The 20,122-nt window shown below is 61.1% G+C and overlaps 1 protein-coding gene across 1 annotated transcript in view; it reads right to left on the bottom strand.

Moving 5' to 3' along the window:
• Positions 1 to 19,569, bottom strand: part of CSPG4 (chondroitin sulfate proteoglycan 4) — a 28,648-nt gene extending 9,079 nt beyond the window's left edge. The window contains exons 1-4 of the mRNA XM_075160466.1: positions 19,479 to 19,569; positions 5,811 to 5,974; positions 1,113 to 4,694; positions 332 to 811 (exon numbers count right to left, since the gene is read on the bottom strand). Of these exons, the coding sequence (XP_075016567.1) occupies positions 332 to 811; positions 1,113 to 4,694; positions 5,811 to 5,974; positions 19,479 to 19,569 (4,317 nt within the window). The remainder of the gene's footprint in view (positions 1 to 331; positions 812 to 1,112; positions 4,695 to 5,810; positions 5,975 to 19,478) is intronic.
• Positions 19,570 to 20,122: the final 553 nt, after the last annotated feature.

Genomic DNA, 20,122 nt, shown 5'->3' with positions numbered 1-20,122 from the left:
GGCATCCCTGTGGGATGGATCCAGCACAAGGACAGGGAGTGGGATCCCCATGGGAAGCAGGCCTGGAGCCCGGCATGGGTCTGCGTTCCCACCCTGTATCCCCAGGGACATTTAAACACACTTTGGGGGTTGATGTGTTCCCTGTCCACAGGGCAAACCCGCCACCCCAAACCCCTCCATCCCGACGGCAAATATCTCTGATGGGGAGAGGAGCCCCGCAGCCCTCCCCAGCCTCCCAGTGCTGCTGGGGGCTGGAGCCCACCCCCGGGCTCTTCCCAACCCCCCCGGGAAAGCAGTGTGGTGGGCAAGCGGGCACCCTTGGCTACTCTACCTCGCTCCAGGTGAAGCTGTGCAGCCCGCTGTCCTCAGGCCGCTTGCTGTTCAGGAGGGTGCCAAACCGGGGGGGCTCGAGCACCCTGAACTCCATGCCGAGAGCCGTGAAGTAGGCGTTGGGGATATTGAGGATGCCTGTGGAGAGAGTGACGGAGCCACCTCCCGGCACTGTGAAGTTGCGGACGTCCAGGGGGACAGCGATGGGGAGCACGGCCAGGCTCACCACCACCCCCTCCAGCGGGTCTGCACCGCTGGCAGTGATGTCCACGACAAACTGGTCATGTTCCTCCTCCGGCTTGGAGTGGAGGTAGAGGACTCTGCCGTTGTTGATGTCCTCCTGGGTGAAGGACTGGATGGCGTCCAGGCTGGGCTGCTCATTCAAGTCTTGGCCGTGCTGAAGCATCGCCAGGAAGCCGGAGGCTGGGGGGCTGCTCACCAGGTAGACTATGTCTTGGGGAGGGATCTCTTCGTGGGTCACCTGGGGGTGTGGGGGAGACAAGGCATGAGTGGGGGGCTGGTGCCTGCGAGGCTGGGCTGCCCCCACAGCCCACCGCTGTGCAATCCCCCAAGGCTTTGCTGTGGGATGAGCTGCAAGAGTCACCTTCTTGCTGGGGCCATGCCTGAACCGCCCCCTCTGCCCCTGGGGAAAGCCTGACATGGGGACAGGTCCTTTGCTCTGGGCAGGTGGGAGTAAAATGGAGTCCCACTGGTGGCTGTGCTGGTTTGGTGGCCAGGGAAGTGATGCAGGCTTGGGAATGACTAGAGAAGAGAATACTCACCAGTAAGTACTCCTCCTTGATCGCAGCCGCTTCCCCCTGGAAGACGTGGATCTCCTTGTGGTTGACTATGTGCAGGGGGCTGGGATGGGTGTCCAAGAACACACTGATGGCCAGCGTGTCCTCCACTGCCACCTCATTTGCTTCTACAGTGAACTGGAGCTCATCCCGGGTGTTCCTGCTCCCGTTGTGGAGGTAGGAGATCTCTCCTGCTAGCAGGTCCCTCTGAGAGAAGGCCATGACCGGCTGCCCCCCTCTCAGCACGGTCCCCCACCTCGGGGGCGTTGTTATCAGGAACCGTATCTCTTCATCTGACCTGATGTCCATGTTGGTCTCCAGGCTGAGGACAGAGGAGTCAATGCTCCCTCGGCTGCCTTGGTGGATGACTAGACCGGTGTTGTTGACTATTTTGATGTAGGGGTCTGACGCCTGTACTTCCAGGAGGGCCGTGGTTTGGTGGAGGCCATCTGAGACCTGTAGCTGGATCCAGCCCCGGTCAGCCCCTGAATGGACAAAGAGGATTTTCTTCTTCCTCAAGTCATCCTGGGTGAACCGATAGACCTGGTGGCTTCTGTCATCAACAGACACGATGCTGCCAAACAAAATGTCCTTCCTCGCCAGCACCAGCTGTGTGTCGGAGAAGCCAGAGTCCTTGTCAGTGAAGGCAATGTCATCTGTTGTCAGCAGGTGCTGCCCATTGCGCACCACATTGAAGACCTTGTTCACCACCTGGACCGGGGTATGGTCATTGACGGGTTGGATGGAGACCCTGAAAACACCTCTAACCTCCTCTGCATCGGACTCAGCGCTGCCCTCGCCCTGCCTGATCGCTACGAAGGGGATGTCGTCCTCCAGTGTCTCAGAGTCATCATGCTGGTACAGCAGCCGGCGCTGGAGGATGTCATCGTTGGTGAACTCTGTGATCTCCTCTCTGGAGGCCCAGCCATGGGACGCAGCCCAGGCCAGCCTCCCGTGTGCTGGCCCCTCAATCACTTCATAGAGGTAGTCCATGCTGTTCATGCTCTGTACAAACAAGTGGTCCTTGGAGATAACAGCTTGCCCCCCTTCCGGCACAGTCAGGAGGACGTTGGTCAGGGCTGGTGCATCAGGGTCCCCACCAATGCCGATCGTGTAAGTATAGACAGGAGAGTGCTGCTCGCCAGCACGGACGCGAAACTGGAAGGTGTCCTCAGCTTGCTGAGAGTTCCTGATGGTTGCGCTGTAGCTCAGGTGGTTTCTTTGCAGGTCATCTTGAGTAAATCCAAAGCCTTCGGTCAGCCTGTTGCCGAGCAGCTCCAGGTTTCCCTTTTTGGGAGCCTGGATTATCACATACTGGAAGGGAACTGGGGCAGAGTTTGGATCTTCCAACATTGCCTCCAGCTCCTTACTGGTGATATTTCTGTACCGCTTGTTCTTCATCTGGAGGGGGACCATGGTCCTCATCTTAATGGTGGCTCTTTTAATCCTTATGAGAAAGGTGTTGTTTTGCAAGACCTTCTGCCCCACCTGGACTTCGAATCTCAGCTTCTCCACAACATCTTCCAGCCGGTGCTCTGGGTCTGTGCTAAAATACTGGATGCGCCCTTGCTCCAAGTCTTGCTGGTGGAAGGACTCGACTTTTTTCCATTCCCCTCCCATGCTCCCTTGCTTCTGGACCTCACCATACCTTAGGGGCTCTGTGAGGACATACAGGGTGGTGACCCGTTGTTTCACGGCGTTTGTCTCCACTGACAGGTTGGCTGTGGTAATGCGTGCAGCCCCTCCTTGGGAGATGGAGAGGCCGGTGTTGTTGCGCAGGCGGATGTCAGGGTCAATGGCGAGGATGCTCAGGGTGGCAATGGGGCTTGGGACTGTGCCGTCGCTCACCTGCAAGGTGAGCTGTAAGTTTGTCCCACTCTGGTGCACGTAGGCTATGTTGCCTGCTTCCAGGTCCCTGCAGGAGAACTCTTCGATGGGCACTCCAGGGTGAAAGTCATACTCCACATAACCCTCCTCCATCTGCTGGCCACCATGCAGCTGGAATTCGAGGTCATCACAGGATGTGTCATCATCTAGGACCTGCAGGATGTCCGTGGTCAGGTGTTTCCGTGTGTGCTTCAGGATTGTCATGTGGTTCCCTTGGGGAAAGATCACCTGTGGGGCATCATTGATGGGGTTGACCATGATGGGCAGCAGGTACATCTGCCCCTGCCGCAAGCACTCTGGGACCCCTTGCTGGGCAGTCACTGTCACCTCCAGCATCAGCTGGTCCATGGGCCCCTCGGAGCCATCGTGGACATATCTGACTTTCCGATTCACAATGTCCAACAAGGTGAACTTTCTTCTGCTCCTGGACCCAGGAATGTCCAGCTCCAGCTGGCCATGCCTAGGGTCGTTGGTGATGCTGAAGAGGACTTGGGACTGCCGGATGTTTGCAAGGCTCAAGTCTACCGTTGGCTGGGCGTGTTTCCACTCCAGGTAGGCCGTGCCCCCTTCAGAGACGATGAGGGGGCTGACGTGCAGCAGCCTGCTGATGTTGGCGAAGGCGGGCGGGAAGCTGTTGTCTGGCCGGCATGGTTCCACCACCAGGCCCGGTGCTCCTGACCAGACATCTGGAGGTGGGGAGGTGGGTGCCTCATCCTGCTCGTACACCTCGTCATAGTCCCAGTAGTGCTCCTGCTTTCCACAGCCTGATGTGATGTCCTTCGTGATCACGGCGTCTTGCAGACTCCTCCTCTGCAAGTTTATCCGCAGGTCCTCCAAGCAGCCAGCAAATGAGTTGTTGGTCATGGTCCACACCGAGATAAAAGCAAGATGGTGCTCCCTCAGCCTTTGCAAAGCTTTTTCATTCATACCTCCGATGAAGAGGTTTCCTTGAAGGTCCAGGTAGTTGTTGATGCCCCGGTTGGACGTGGATGAGGCGTAGTAATCAATCAGGATCTCAAACTTGTGGATGTCTGTGTAGACTTTGACATAGTGCTGCTGCTCATCGCTGATGAAGACATTGTTGTGCAGGACGATGATGCCGTTCCCCTTCTCAACAAACCCTCTCAGGCGCCCGTTGGAGATCTCCAGGTAGAAGAAGTCATTCTCCAGCCCTGAGTGGTAGATAAGGGGTGCCTGGGTGATGCTCGTCGTTATCACAAATTCGATGGTCGCTTCCTCCCTCGCATCCCATGTGGGAAACGCGATGTAGGAGTGTGGCCCCAGGAACCCGAAGGGTTCCTCGGGCTCTGCAGAGAACTGTGTGCTGCACCCTTCCTGGACCCGGTGGAAGGTCTTGGAGCTGCCATCAGAGGACAGTGGGGAGAGGACATCCAGGCCGTTGAATGTCACTAAGTGGAGGCAACCTCTGAAGGGTGAGCTGGCCTCGGCAAGGTACGGCAGGTCAAGGCTGCCTGTCCCACCGGCATAGAGACCGTACTGGATGTCCAGCTCCCGTACGGGTCCTGCGATGTCCACGGAGCTGTTGAAGAGACCGTCAATGGTCAGCGTCATCCTGCCATCTTCCACCAGCAGCTCCACATCATGCACCGCCAGGTTATTGAGCTGCAGCTCTGCTGGGGACTGCAGAGTCACCTCCTCCGAGCCCAGCTGCAGCCTGGCCTGCAGGGAAGGACATGGAAAGTGCTCAGCTCAAGCAGCACAGGAGACACCTCTCCGCTTGCCAGGAACGCCTACTGAAGCGTGGTCTGTTCCTGGGGGTTCACAAGTGTTTTGGCCCCTCTGTTCACTACTGTTTGTCCTGCCCTCTGGGCGTGTTCCTCACTCCCCTGTGGGCATGCCTTCTCTGTCCTGCTCTCGGAATTTCTCTCCTTTTTCACTCTTTCTCAGCAAACCCTGGTCTCGGGGCTATTTCCTTGGGGTCCTCCACCTCCCAGTCCCACTGCCCCACCGCTGGGCTTTCCCTCTCCCCCATGGAGGAACCCTGCCAGATGCTGGCTCCTCTTTCCCGGCTCCATCCTGCCCGCTGCCCTTCATCCCTGCAGCCTGGGCTGCTTCCAGCCCTTGCCCTGGGAACCGGTGGGGGAAATAGCAGGTTTGGTCCCCACAGGCAGCAGCCTGGAGCCTGCCTAAGTAGAGGGTTAGCTGATGGACCCTGGGACACACAGTCTGCATTAGGGAGACCTCCGGCCAGCTGCTCGCTTGCTCTCCTGCTTGGGTTTAGATGTGGTTGGTGGCCCAGCCCAGGCTGCAGGAGAGGCGGGACGTGCATCTCAGGCGCTCCCTGCTCTTTTCCTTCATGGTGGATGCCAACACCACAACCACAAGAGGGAATTTTATTCTTCTGTCCCTTCCCATGCCCCAGTTGGGTTTGGCCCATGGTGGGATGGGGGAGTCTGCTGATGGAGACCTCTCCTTTCTCTGGATCCTCTCGGCTCATCCCTTCTCTTCACTAACCCCTTGCACCCTGAGGGTGCTGTGCACCAAGTCTGACCGTGCAATGTCTGGGTGTCTCCATGATCTCCCCAGCATCACCCTAGGCAGTGGGTGAGGGGCTTCCCAGCTGGAGCCTCTTTCTCTGGATTTAGCTGATTCTCCCAAGATTGTGTCCCCTCTCAAACTGTTAACGTCCCCTGGCAGGGGTCTTGCCAGCTTGGCTGTCCATGCTTGGTCTGGCCCCGTGGGCTGCTGCCTTCAGGTGCTGCCCCTTCATCCTTGCACTGGATGACCCCAGCCCCATAGACCCCAGCCTGCGGGGGGGGGTGTCGGGGTGCTGACCTGCAGGGTGCCGGCTCGCAGCTGGAGCAGGAGGTGGTCGGGCTGGCCGGCGGCCAGGAAGAGCAGCCCGCTCCCCTGGCTGGTGTACAGCTGCAGGCGGAGCCGCACCGTCCGCGAGGCGTCCGCCAGCGGCATCTCCACGAAGCCGTCCCCGAAGAAAGAAGCTGGGGAGAAAAGGGAGAGGGTCAGGGAGGGAAGGACAACCCCCCCACAAGTCCTGACTGTGGGGGTGTGGTGAAGCTGGAGCCCCCCCCGAGCCTGTCCATCAGTCCTTCCCCTCCTGGGCCCCCCCTTTGCCCTGGGATGGGGTGCTGGAGCCCGGCAGCCTGGGAAGACCCTCAGGGGAGTCTGTTGTCTGATTTTCCTTGGGGAAGGGGTTTCTGGGGGCTGGGTGTGTGGAGGCAGGGGTTGTGTTTCTCCTTGCCCGTACAGCATTTAGAGGAACCTTCCTCCTCGTTACGTGGCTAGGGCAGATGCGGTAGCACGTCTCATCGGGCCGAGTTCCCGAGCACCGGGAGGCAAGCCGTTACCCTAATGAGCCTTTCCCACTTCTGCCACAGCCGTCTCCCTTTGGAGCAACACGAACCCTTCCCGTGGTGGCTGCGCTGTGCCTTGGCTGGATGCCGCGGCTGGTGCCAATGGCTGCTGAACAGAAAGATGCTGCGCGGGAGCCCTGGGGACGCCACTGGGTCAGCCAACACCGTGCTCTGCTCCTCTCCCTGTTTTACACCGCTTTCTAACTGCTCTCCATAACATCCAAACATTGCTGACGTTCACACCGAAGGTGGCTGCTCCGTCAGTGCCGGAGGAATAAATGCGTGTGCCTGCGATCCATATGTGGATGTGAGGCCGTACGGAAACCTCGGCTCAAACAGGGCGCCTGAAGCTGCAGCTGGAACGTGTTCAACGCCCAGTATACATCAGCCTTACAGGAACTCAGCGCAATGGCACGCGGTCATGAAATGAAAGACTGTGTCACAGGGCACATGCGGGAGAGGGCAGAATTAAAAGCACAGGGAGTGGCAAGGCTTGGTTTTACAGTGCTTGTTCTTTTTTCCTGGCTCAATGCACGCATGTGCATTGCACGCACATTAAATGCGTGTGTCTGCAATGCACTGCCACCCGTCCTGGTTAGCTCCAGAGCAACCCCTGGCAAAGTTAACCCTGTGCTTGCAGGACGAGGCATAAAGACTCAGAAAACCTGTAAGTTGTAAATATTTGGGGAGGATATGTCGGGGCGGGGGGGGCGAACATGCACGTTTTCAATCCGTAGGTAGTCACAGTCTGTAAAGCCTGCTATGCTCGAGTTTATACGTGACTTTTTGTCACCAGACCCACACTTGGGTTTGGGGTCCCACATGCAGTTTGCGGAGGTGCCATGGGGCAACGAGGATGAGGCTTTGCCTTCTCCCAGGGTCCCAGCCCAGCCCCGCTCTCTTCTGGAGGAGGCAGGGATGGAGCCTTCTGCATGGTGAGGGCTGGGTGGAAACACCCATGTGTGCTCTTACAGCTGCTTTTTTCCTATTGCCCAAATTTCTGTGGGGCTGACCAGGGTGGGAACGGGCGGGAATCGGGCAGGCTCCCCCTGCGCCGGCAGGCAGGCTTTGCTCATGGGGTGGAGCAGCAAGTGGAAACCCAACAAGAAGCAGCCACAGACATGGAGGGTTTGAAACAAGCCCATCGTTAGAGGTGACGGCGAGGGTTTGTCCGGCGTGGGCAGAGTTGGAGCACTCTGCTTTGGCTTTTTGCATTTTCTTCTGAGCAGAGCTCTGCGGTGTCCCACGTAGGGGATGCTCTTCTGAGCCCTTCAGGAACAGAGAGACCTCCTTGCCCAGAGCCCACGAAAAATCGTTTCCTGCCGCTGGCAGCAGAGAAAGTGCCTTGGCTTTCTCCTGGGGTCTGGGAGAACAAGGCGGGTGTTGCAAGGACCGTCACCCCACCCGCCCCGGGCAGGGAAGAAATGGCAGCACGGAAATATCTAGCGCTTGCTTTAATACCAAGCCCTTTGCTCAGCCCCGGGCAGGGCTGCCAGCGCGCCTTGCTCAAGCCCGCTCATTTCCTGGCCCTCGTGCCTGCCGTTGGCACGGGGCACTTTGGCTTCCCTGTCCTCTTCGGCCTAGCCAGTGACTCAGAGGAGCTTCGCAGGGCCGTGAAGGGCTCTGTCCTCTCCTGATCTGCTCCCTCCTTCCAGTGGTCCTTGCAAAACCAGCCAGCCCCGGTGTGCCTTGCTCGGTGGCCAGGGGTGGTGGGTGCCCCGCTGGGTGCTGCCTGGGGCCTCTCGGCACCACCTTGTCCCGGCATTTGGTGAGCGGGAACACCATGGCACATTGCAAAAGGGAATTTTCCTCTTCCTCCTTACACAGGCGGCCGTGCTCGGGCCCCAGCAAGGTGTGCACACATGCGTGCAATATATTGTGCTTCCCGGAGACGTCGCATGCACGTTATGTACTGGCTCCGGCTGAGGTTCCCCCTCGCATGCACGCTCTGTGCTCCAGCTCCCACTGGATTTTGCTACGTTTCTGTTTTGTGGCTTTCCCTAATCCCAAAAACATGCTCTTCAATGGGCACCGAGAGGCTCTTTCTCATGGGGAGGGAAAGCTTTGCCCGGGGCCAGACCCACCAGCAGCTCCTCTGCCAGCCCAGGGGCTGGGCAGCACCTCCCATGGGTGCTGGGGATCACGTTTTGGGGCTGGAGGAGCCGGGCCAGCACAGCCAGCCTGTTTTCCAGTGTGACAAGGGGCAGCAGCTCCTGCAGCCAGCACATTTTGTCCCGCCTCGGTTCTCCCAAAGCTGCCAGAGATGCTTTTCTTCTCTTTCTCTCATAGAATACTACTAATAAAAAGTTACTGAAAGCGCGGATGCCCAGGGGAGCGGTGCTGTTTGCTGGGGGAGGGAGGAGGGACCCTTGCCCGGCTCCAGGAGGCGCTGGGATTTTTCTCCGGCAGCAGAGCAGTGTGAGTTACTGCTGTTTGTCTTCCCAAATTCCTGCTTTACTTCAGGGCTGCTCTCCTCCTCTGCTCTGCAGCCCGGCCAGGGGTGAACGTCTCGACCTGTGGCATTTCTCTTTCACAAGGGTCTCACAGCTTTTCACCTCTTTCTCCCCTCTTCCTTTGCCCTCCACATTGCAAAAGACGCAGAAAATATGGCTTGCTGGATTTTTTGGGTTTTTTTCAAATGCATTTTGCCCTGGAGGAGCCTTCGTGGCACAGGGTGCACCACCCCAACTGATCACTTGGGCGGCAGCTCTGCTTTGGGCATGCACGGAGAGGGAACCCGGGTACCCAGACACATCCGTGGGCTGGCTGCGGCAGAGCATCCCGGCATCACCCCACTCAGATGCACTCCCGTGACCCAAAAGCACCTTTCCCAGGTGACCTAAGGGTGCCACCATCGTGCCATGGGCATGTCGTGACCCGAGCTGAGCCTCATCCCTGGATGGGGATGCCCAAGCTGGCCCTTCCTCCCCTGTCATGGGGAGCAGTGGGTCTCCATGTCCCGGCCGTGCGTCAGGGTGGGCATCCCGGCTGTCCTGCTTGTCCTGGCTAAAAATAATTCCAGCTCGCCATGTCCCGCAGGAAATCGCTGCCCCTGCCTTGCCAGGCCGATGGAAAGGCGTTGCCGAGGCGAGAGGGGCCTCCGTCACAGTTTCCGAGCAGCCGGCCAGCAGCCAGCAGATTATAGGCTGCAGTGTCATTTGGGGTTTTTTTTTTTTTTTTTTTGCATTGAAAAAAACAACGAGATGAGCCAAAAGCTCTGAGCAAGGGGCTGGGAGCGAGGCCCCGGGTGTGCTTGGCTCCTCCTGGGGCCGGCGAACAAGCGAGGGCTCTGTGCGAGCCGGTGCTGCCCCGGCACCCGTCCCGGCACCCGCCCCAGCCGCCGGCCACGCGCCGGGTCCGGGACGCCTTGGCCCTCTCCCCCTGCTCCTCCAGTTGAAAACACGGCGGGTTTGGCCTCTCCAACTGCTGTTTTTTGGTGTTCAGGGACTTTTTTGGCACCCCAGCCCCCGAGCGAGCTGGCTCCGGCAGCCTGGGGAGCAGAGCGCGGTGCTGGGCAGCACCGCGGAGGGGAAGGGATCCCCGTGCGCCCGGAGGGCTCCGGGCTGGGGGGCTCCCGGAGTGCTCTGGGGCTCAGCACGGCCGGTTTGGGCTCTCCTCTGTGTTTTAACATCTCGGCACACAAACTTCTTCCACCTCCTCCCCAGCACGTAGGAGGATGGAAGAGCCAACTCCCGGCCCAGACAAGGGAAAGCGCTCGCAAAGCTCGGTGCGAGGGTTTGCAGAGCGAACCGACGCGGGACGCGAGGGTTTTTCGGAGCGGGGAATCGTCTCCTGGGTGTGCAGGGGGACACATGAGTGGCTGGATGGACGCCTTCCCTGCCCGCAGGCTCCTACCCCAGCTTGGGGCATCCCCAGCCCTGCCCGCGGGACAGCTGGGTGCGTGCTGGGGTGTGCACGAGGAGGTGCCTCCGTGCGTCCCCGAGGGGCTGCAGGGACTCCCGTCGCTCTGCCCCGAGGAGGACGGTGAGGCCGAGGAGGATGGTGAGGCCGAGGAGGAAGGAGCGGAGCAAACCCTGCCTGGGGAGAGGGGGCCCGGCGCCGGGGAGGGGCCGGCCGCTCAACAAGGCTTCATTCAGGCTGTGGTGGGGGGCAGGTGGGGGCCAGGGCCCATGTGTGTTTGCAGGGAGGGGACTGGAATTCATTAAAGCAGCTCTTTAATTACCGGAGCGGGTGCCAGGAGAGCCCCATGCGCACACACGCGTCCCCTGAAAGGCTCTCTGTGTTTGCAGCCGCTTCCCGCCCCAGCCACACCGGTTTTCTGACGGTGGAAAAACAGCTCCAAGGAGTGAAGGCTCCTTGTTGCCCGAACAGCCCCGGGCTTGTGTGGCCACCGCTGCTGCCCAGCCTGCCGGCTGCCCTCTTTCCTGCCCGCCGGCCGATGCCAACAAGCGGCCCCTGTGTCGGCAGCGTGCCCGGTGCTGCTAAGCCCCCATCACCGGCATGGGGTGCTGCCGGGGCGCCCCACGGCCAGCCTGGTGCATTCCTCCTCTGCAGTGTCAGGAGCTTGTTTCGAGGCCCTCTGAGTTGTTTGGGGTTGTTTTTTTTATTTTAATGACTTTATAAGGTAGCGAGCTCGCCCGTCGCTAGCCGTGCTGCGCTGCACCCACCCACTGTGCAAACACTGGAGGAGCTGGGGGGATGCAAACACCAGAGGGGCTCGGGGGGATGCAAACACCAGAGGGGCTCGGGGGAAGCTGCCCAGCCCTGGGGATGCTGCTCGGCAGCTTGAACCCCTCCTGGTCCCCCCGCAGCATGTGCATGAGCTCCCGTCCCCGCTCCCAGCGCAGCGGGGTGGGCAGGACCAGCCCTCCTGCCTCCGCCGTGGGTGGCCCCGGGCTTCACCCTCCCTAATCCCGAGCCCGGCTCTGCGATGCCTGACGGGACCCGCAGCCCCCGCACCCCGGCTGCATCCCGGGCGGTGGCAGGGCTGGGCTGTGCCCCGTCCCTGCGCGGGGCGGAGGGGCCGGGGAAGGAAGGGGTCTGATGGGCTTTCTGAGAAAGGCTTCATTATGTTACACATTCCCTTCGTTTTACGGCGTGGTTTTATTTATGGCCGGGGAAGGAAATGAGCAGCTTGCGAGGCAGGCTAAGGCAAACACAGCCGCTGCGGAGTGGCCCTCGGGTTTGGCTGGGGCTTTGCTGGGAGGTGCCATGGGGGGGACTGGGGGGCTGCTGACTTCAGGGATGCCCAGAGACCAGAGCGGGTGCCTGGGTGCACCCGTCCGGGTCTCCGCAGCAAGGAAATCCCAGTGCAATGGAGACGGGTCACACGTGAGCCGGTCTTGGGATGCAGCGATGGCATCTGAGCCCCGCGGGGACCTGGGGGATGTCCCAGGGTCCCCCTCATGCTGGCAGGACGCTCCTCCGCAGGCAGCGCGCGGCTGCCCCAGGATAGGCTCTGGCATTTGGGACGGGGCAGAGCCAGCCCAGCAAACAGCCCCTGCACTGGGAAAAGCTTCTCCCCACTCTCCTGCTCCTGGGGTTCAGCCTCGAGATTTGTGGGGTGGGGTGGCATCCATCCCTATTGTGATAGCTCCCCGCGGAGGGGGGCTTTTTCTCTTTATCCCCAATTCCACAAGGTTTTATCCTCTGTGACTCCAGCCGGCAATTGCGGCTCCCACACCCCGAGCCAGGGCTGCGCGTGCTTTTCAAACCCCGGCAATGGGAACGAGAGCTCCAGTTCTCGCCTCCCACCCTCCACCTGGCCCTCCCTCGCAGCGGGGCTCCTCGGGGCCGGCGCTTTCCAGGAGTGCCGGCCAGCAGAGATTGCTGGAAAGCAGCGCCCGGGAAACCACCAGCAAAGCCGCGGCCGATCACCTCGGGGCTGCCGACAGCCAAGCGCTTGCCAGAAGGGGCTGTCACCCTTGTTTCGGGCACGGGAGGAGAGCCCCTGGGCTGGGGTGCTCTGCTTTGCCCCCATTCCGTCCCGCTGGCCCCTGCCTCCCGAGGCAGACCATCCGCCCCTACCTCTGGCTGCACTGCACCGCTTTGAAAACCTCCGCCTGTGTTTATTCATTCAGTTCCTCTCCCCGTTCCCCTGCCAGCTGCTCTCCCGCTCGCCTTCCCCTGGCTCCTGCCTGACAGCTTCAGGGAAAAAGAAAAAAAAAAAGCCTTTTTGCACAAGCCCACGGACGTTGGGGTCAGGGGAAAACATGCGCCCTGCTAATTCTGCGCTGCCTGGGAGGGGGGCTTGCCCTATCGTCCCATCCCCTGCCAGCCCTCGACCCCCTGCCCCAGGCGTGTGCCTGCCCCTGCCTGCCTCCCCCAGCCCTACGAAGCGGCACGAAGAAGCTGCTCTAGCCGGAGGCCATAAAGCGGGGTCCAGGAGGCTTGGCTGGAGCTCTGGAGCTCCAGCCCTCGCTTATCCAGCGTGGTTTTACGATGATTCAAGCAGCCCTAAAGCTGATGGTATTTCCTGCGCTCCCCTGCTCGGCCAGATGCAGAGCCACGGAGGGGAGGGCAAGGAGCTGATAGCTGGCACTGCCACGGCCCCGGCCCCACGCCGGCTGCGTCCCCCTTACAGAGGTGACGGTGCTCTGAGGAAGAGCTGGGGGGATGCATCCCCAGGGCGAGCACCCCCGAAGCCTGATGCAATGGGAGCAGGGACGGAGAGCTTTTAATGACATGAGGCTAAAGGGCTCCGGGGGGACTGAAGGAATAAGCCTGAGCTGGAAGTGGTGGTTGGAGTTTTTGCCCTGGGAAGCGAAGCGGGGGGAGAAAGTGGGAGGATTTGGGGAAGCGGGAGGCTCAATGGGGCTTTTGTGCCGTCCCCTGCAGCGTGACTCAGGCTCGCTCAGGCTCCCGCTGCCAGGAGAAGTTGGCCTGGAAATATTGTATCAGCCCCAGAGGACGTGGTTTCCAAACCATCCCAAGTCGGGTTTTGTTCTATTTTTTCCCCTTCTCTTTCTTTCTTTTTCTTTCTCCCAAGCCGTCTCCTTCTCTCGCTGCCTGGCAGGTTTTCCAGCTCCACCCTGCACATCCCGGTCCCCGCTCCCACAGTTTTCCCTACCCCGGCTCCGTGCCGGCTGCTTCCTACCCGGCAAGGGAAGGGCTTGCAGAGCTGCAGGGGGCAGGCGGTGGCAAAGGAGGGGACAATCGCAGCCAGCCCAGCGCTGGCGGAGCAGGGGGACCTTGGAGGAAGCCGGGGCTGGAGGCTGGGTTACGGGGGAGTGGGGCACCCAGGGCGCACATCCCACCTGCAGATCCCCAAATCCCATCCCTGCCCACCCGACAGAGCCGGTGCCCGTTCCTGAGCCGGTCCCCAGCCCTGGCAGAGGGAAGGTGCCCCTTCCCAGGAGCCGGCGGGGGGAGCGGCAGAGCCTGGCGGAGGGATGCTCACAGGCAGCCCTGGAACGGCTGGACGTTACCGGAGAGATCTCGCCTGCCGTCAACAAACAGCACGGCCACCTCTGGAGAGGGGCCCGTCTCCAGCCGCCCGGGCTCAGACGTTTCCCAGCCTCGCTCGTGTCAAACGGCTCTTGGAACGCCAAAATGGGGGGTTATCGGCCAAAGTCAAGGCGAGACGGCGAAGGGCGGGCACGAGAGGAGCGCACAGCCCAGCGCACGCAGGGAGGTGCTGAAGCTCTGCCAGGAGCTACCTGCCGGCTTTAATTTCAGCATCCAGGGGCAGGGAAGGAGCTTTTAAAACGTCCAGCTCAGGGTGACCTGGCCATAGCCGTGCTGGCAGGGCAGCACCCACAGCACCCACAGCACCCACAGCACCCACAGCACCCACAGCACCCGCAGCACCCGCAGCACCCACAGCACCCTGTGCCCTGCGGGGCTACAAGGACCACGGCCCAGTCAGGCTTTCGGTGATGCTGGGTGCTGCGAAGGGCAGAGAAAAGTGTCTCCACGGACAGGGAGGGGTGTTTGCAGCATAGAAGGGGAAGGAGAGGATATTTCTTGCTCATCTGGGGTTGACATGCTAAATGGCCTGCCTTGCAGTTCTAACTGCAAAGAAAATGAGTATTTTCTTTTTTTTCCCCTTTCTAGAGCTGAAATCTCTTCTCTTCTCTTCTCTTCTCTTCTCTTCTCCTCTCCCTCTTCCCATCATTTCGGAGGTCCCCCTCCCCATCTGCCTCCTCCTCCTCACCCCTGGTATCCCCCCGGCTTTTCCATCTATGAGAAACAAGCGGCAGGGTGATGTTTATAGAGAAAATAAAAGCCTGCTCTATTTCGAGCGCGGGGGGGACGTGGAGCTGGCCGCGTGGGGCTGTGGGGGTGTGGAAGCGGGCGCGCACATCCCCTCCCAGGGCTGCGGGGCGGCACAGGAGGCTTTTCTCAGCCACAACTACCTCGGGCCAAAACTTCCCTCTCTCCTCCCCGGCTCCCAGAGGAAATGACCCCGGTGGGCCCAGAAATTTCTGTGGGAGGGGATGCACGAAAACCTTGAAGCCCATCTGAAGCCCAGCTGGAGGCTGGGAAAGGGAACGGGAAATTCCTCCTGACCCCCCCCTCGCTTTCTGCCTGCGCACTGGGGAGCACCGGGGGGGCTTACGGCCTGATAACAGAGGGGGAGCATCCATAACACGCCTGGGGATGGCACCGCCAGCAGCCGGGGGCTCTGACCCCAACCCCCCCCGCCCACCTTCCCCCCGCCCGCCCGCAGCAGGGAGGAAAAACAACCTCCAGAAAGCCAAGCCTTGGGCCAAAGAAGCAGCAGGGATTCACGGGGGCCATCCCGGGCTGACTCACGGCCCGTGAGTCACCGTGATGGATGAATGTTACTTTTCTCTCTCCTTGGCTTGGGGGCACGTGTTGGGACCGGCCACCTCCAAACCGTGCTGTTTGCCCCGTGACTTTCTCCACTCCTGTCAATTTTTAGCAGCACCCTCCCTTCCCCGGGATGCTTTCTGTCTGCTACTGTCTGTCTGTCCGGCTGTCAGGCAGCCAAGAGCAGCCGTTGGGCGCAGGGCAGCTCCCAGCGGAGCTGCACGACTGGCGCGGGCGACACACCCGGGCGGAAGGATGGAAAATGGGAATTTATCACCCTCTTGGATCCAGGGCATGGGGCATAAATATCTTTCACCCCACCTCGCTGCCGGTTGGCAGGAGGATGCTTGGAGGCCCTATTTGGTCTGTCCTGAGGATGAGCGATGGCTGACGAGCGACAAACCGGGCGGCAAACCTGCATCCTCCCCATCCCAGGCTTGGGGAGAGCTGCAGCACTCCCGCTCCTCTGGTTTTAAGCCCGGCTTTGCAGAATGCAGAGCTGCCCTGACCCTGGGCTCTGCTTTGCAAAGCAGCTCTTGGCTTTGCAACGGGGCAAAGTGGGTTCTCTGGCTGTGGCACGTTAACAAAAAGCCTCGGATCCGTTTGCAAACTTCATGAGTAAGATGAGCATCGTGCAGGCATGTCCACTCCCACCACAGCAGCTCAGGGAGAAAGATCATAACACATTTCTCTTGACCTCAGTTTTTCTGTTATATTTACTCTAGAAAAACTCGACGGGGCATCCCATCCACGTGCAGCATGGCAACGGGCAACCAAGCACTGGGCACGATGGAGACGGCTCGGGGAAGGGCTGGTTTGGGACTGAGGGGTCTCCGACGGGCAGCCTCCTCGCTCCGCGTCTCCAAGAGGTTTGGAGGTACGGGGTGGTGAAGGGGCTGGTTGCAAACCAGGCTGCGCTGCGTGCAGCGTACCTGCTGGGGTGACTTGGGCACGTGGACATGGCGTGGGGTGCCCGGGCAAGACCCGGGAAGTGTACAAATAGGAGCCGGGGAGTTTCTAGGACTTTCCCGGCTGAAGGCTGTGGGGGTGATGCTAACGCTCGGGGAGGCTGGATTCCCAAAAAGGAGACAAGCCGGAGCCCGGCTCCTCCAGGCACCTGGAAAGGGCCGAGGGAGCAGCCCCTGGGAGCCGAGGCTGGGCTGAGCCAACGCCTGTTGCGAACAGTCTGTGCTTTGAGCTTTATTTAGGCACACAGACAGCATTAGCCTACCGCCTCCAAAGCCCTGGTACTGTCCAACCTTCAACCTGACGTTAGTTCCTCCGGGTGAGCTTAACCCTGTCCTGTGATCTTGGAGGAATGCGCTTATTATATATTTGCCCGCGGCCCTCTGTTGCTAAATATAAGGGTGAGACGAGAATATTCCTTCCCGATTCCCACGATACCAGTTTGCATTCTCCCCCCTTTTCAGCCTTTTTCCTGTTCTTTCCCATCAGCTGGAAGCTTTTCCAGCTGCTTGGAGCTATGACCTCAAAACATGTGGCGCATTCACAAAAAAGAAAGTTTGAATAAATCGGTCGGATTTCCAAAAGTGGAGGAGAGGACTAGCCGAGGCGGCTCCCTGGAGCGGTAACCCCGGAGAAGGCAGGAGGGGTCCTGGCCGGGCACCCTGGGGCAGACACCGCTCCCTGCCCCTGTACTCCGCACGGGGCGGCCGTGGACAAGCCAGGGTCACTCTCGCCTACCCGGGACCCCCGTCGCCGCTGCTGGGGGTCCACCCGAGCTTTGGGGGGACCCCTGTCGCTGCTGCTGGGGGTCCACCCGAGGTTTGGGGGTTGCCTTTTGCTGGAAGCTCGAGGTGAACACTGCTGACAGGGACCCTACGCATCCAATTCCTTCTTCCCCCCGCACCCCTCCTCTTTACAAACCCCCGGCGAGAAGGTTTTTGGGGAAGGGGGGGCTCAGCCTGCGGGTGACCTCCCTGGGAACCGGAGGAGAGCCGGACTGACTAAAAACAATTTACTAAAGCTTCACGCTCAGATGTCAAGAGGACAACTTTTACAAGAGTTTTTTCTTTTTGACATAATCTTCTATTTGCTGATGTGCACCGTGACCCCTTCCATTTGGGGCTGGGCAGGATGCCCGGGCCCCTGAACCTGGGCTTGCAGGCAACACAAACCACAGGCTGCGCCCCTAAATCGGAGCCTGCCCCAGCCCCGCGCCCGCACGCTGCCGGTGGCTGCCGTGGCTCTCCCTGACGGGGATGAGGGATGTCCCAGGGCAGGCAGCCCGTGGGAACGCCTGGCACCCGCGCTGGTGGTCTCAGCAGGGATGCTCCCGCGGGGCTGGGGCTGGTGGGAGGCCGGTGCCCAGACCCGGGGTCGCGGCTGGCACGTCTGCCTCGGCCGGGCACAGAAATAATCCCCAGCATCAGAAAATGGGTGTAAAGCCCCTTTCCTTTCCCAGCCCTGAGGGTCCGTGCCAGGCGGATGCCCATTGATCCCTGGAGCTGTGCCCCGGCCGCGGGTGGTGTTACCTGGGGGGAATGTGGGGGGGTTGGCAGGTGCCAGTGAAAGCCACGTGCTGGTTTTTGGGGTTGCTCCAGCCCATTCACCATGCAAGAGCTCGGGAGTGCCAGGGCAGCCCCGGGAGCCATCCTGGACACCCGAGCGGGAGCAGCTCCGCGTGGTGAAATCCCTGGCTGGGATGGAAAGGTCAGGGCTGGAAGGAAGAAGACCACTCTGTTCATTAACAAAAGGGATTTTTTTCCACTCGGCTTGCCAGGCATCGTCATATTTTGGTGCATGGAAAAAAAAGAAGGAACAAGGAGGGAGGGAAGGAGAGGAGCGTGTCCCTGGAGGCCACCTGCTCGCCGGGGAGGGAATGGGGACAACAAGGGACCTTCAGGGATCTTACAGGTGCTGAGGGCCACAGGGCTGGGCCCTGGGATCCTCCTCCTCCTCCTCGCACCAACACAGGATGCAGAGGGTGGTTGGGGAGCAAAAGACCAGAGGTGGTCAGTAATCCCTTTGCAAACTGCTTGGACAAAGCAAGCTCCTGCCCCACCGCTGGTCGGAGCCCCGGCACCCGGGGGAGGGTTGGGGAAGAGAAACTGCTCGGTGAGATGTTATATTATTTTGGGGGTGAGTTAGGAAAAAAAAATTCTTTTTAAATCCCCTCCACTTCTGAAGCTGTGGGTGCCACTGACCCTGTGCAAATGGTCGGTTAGACCCCGAGCGCAGCTTGGAGGGTCGGGCTAAGGCGCAGATCTGTCCTGAGCAGGATGAGACCCATGTCCAGACCCCGCAGATCCTGCCGAGGCTCGGACCATCGCAGGTACATGCGTCCCGTAGCGGGGGAGGGAGCAGGAGGCAGAAGGCACAGGGAGGAGGCGCAGGGTGGGAGCGGGGCTGCGGGATGGCCGTTGGGATGCTGAGGCAGGGAACACCGCCATGCCAAGAGCCGTGTGGTCAAACCTGGCCACTTCTTGGGGAAAAACTGGATATAAATTACCCGCTCTGCTCCGCGCCCAGCCCGTGCCCTGCAATAACCCCTCTGCCCGGCTCTGTCCCTGGCAGCCGCCAGCGTCCCCTGCCCTCCCCGCTGCCTGGGGCCAGCCTGTCCTGCGGCACCGTGGCTCCTTCTCCTGGGGGAGACCCTCAGCCCCGGACAGACCCTGTGCCCCATCACCCGAGGGCTGATCCCGCACCCCTCTGGGGCTGTGCTGGCAGCAGAGGCAAGCCCCTCGCCCCATGCGCCCCGCCACGCCGGGCGCACAGGACAGACGGACGGAGCAGAGCCGGGAGGTGACACACACCCCGGCAAAGGCTGCCCAGCTCCCTCCTTCCCACGGGCACCGTCCAAGCCCCCGCTCCTGGGATGAGAGGGGCTGCTCTCGCAGGCAGCTACTGTGGCAAGGCCAAACATGGGCAGGGAGGGCTGGCTCTCCCTGCCGGGGCTGCGGGACGCGCCCGAGCTCCGTCCCCACGGCGCAGGGCTTTGGCAGAGCGGGAAGGTGCCCTTCTCCCGCGGGCTGCCCACGGCGCAGACCAAAGCCCTGCGGCTCCTGCGTGCACGCGGGGAGCGAGCCCCATCCCACCCAGCACCGTGTTTGTGGGTGCCTCTGGGGGAAGCATCAGAGCCAGCCGGGGTACACAGCACCCTGAGAGCCACGCTGGGCGAGCAGCCCCGCTCCCTCGGCTTTCCCCGCAGGGCAACCTGGCCCGAAAACAGGCAGCTGCCTCTCCTTGCTCCTGCCGGCTTGGCAACAGGCCCCCCATACCTTGGGGAGGGACAGCCTGCACCCATGGGTGCCTGCACTGCTCCCCGCTGGGTCCCCATTCCCCCCAGCCCACCCCGCGCACCCAAAACCGAGCCTTGTCCCCCCGGGTTTCTCACCGCTCCACGCCTCGGGTGGGCTGGCGGGACGGGGCTTACCTCCGGCCGGGGGTCCCGCGCGGAGGGGCAGCGGCTGGCAGGCCAGCAGCAGCAGCAGCAGCAGCGTGGCAATGCCACCTCGGGCACCCATGGTGTCCCCGGGGCTGGAGCAGCGGCTCGGGCTCCACCAGCGCCTGCTTGCAGGCGAGGGCTGCTGCTACTACTATATTTAATAAAGCGGAGCGAGGGAGGGACCCGTAACTTCTCCCGCCTGTCAGAAAGGAGGAATTCACTCGGATTACAAAGTCAATTTTCTCTCTTAAAGGGCTAGAGGCCCCCGCCCGCCCGCCCGCCGCTGCTCAAAGCACCCTTGTTCCCGCCGGGGCGAGGCGAGGGAGGAGCGGCCGCCGCCGCCGAGGGGGGAAGGAGCCCGATGTGGGGTGCGACGGGTGGCTCCGGAGGCACCGCCTGCTCCGGCCGAAGCGGGGCATCCATGGTTCTCCCCGGCACTGGGCATTTTTGGGGTGTCCTGGTCTCTGTGCAGACCCAGTTGGGCGGCTCAGTCCCAAAGCCGTGTTACCCACCCCTGGCGTATCCCCCGGCGAGCCGGCCTGCCTGCCACCGTGCCGCCTTCCCCGCCGCCTGCCGAAGCAGCCATCCGAAGCTCGCACCTCTCCCAGCAGGACTCAAGGCAATCGGGCTGA

This window comes from Calonectris borealis, chromosome 11 (genome assembly GCF_964195595.1).
Source record: "Calonectris borealis chromosome 11, bCalBor7.hap1.2, whole genome shotgun sequence".
Classification (NCBI taxonomy): domain Eukaryota; kingdom Metazoa; phylum Chordata; class Aves; order Procellariiformes; family Procellariidae; genus Calonectris; species Calonectris borealis.
This window is presented reverse-complemented; position numbering and strand designations above follow the sequence as displayed.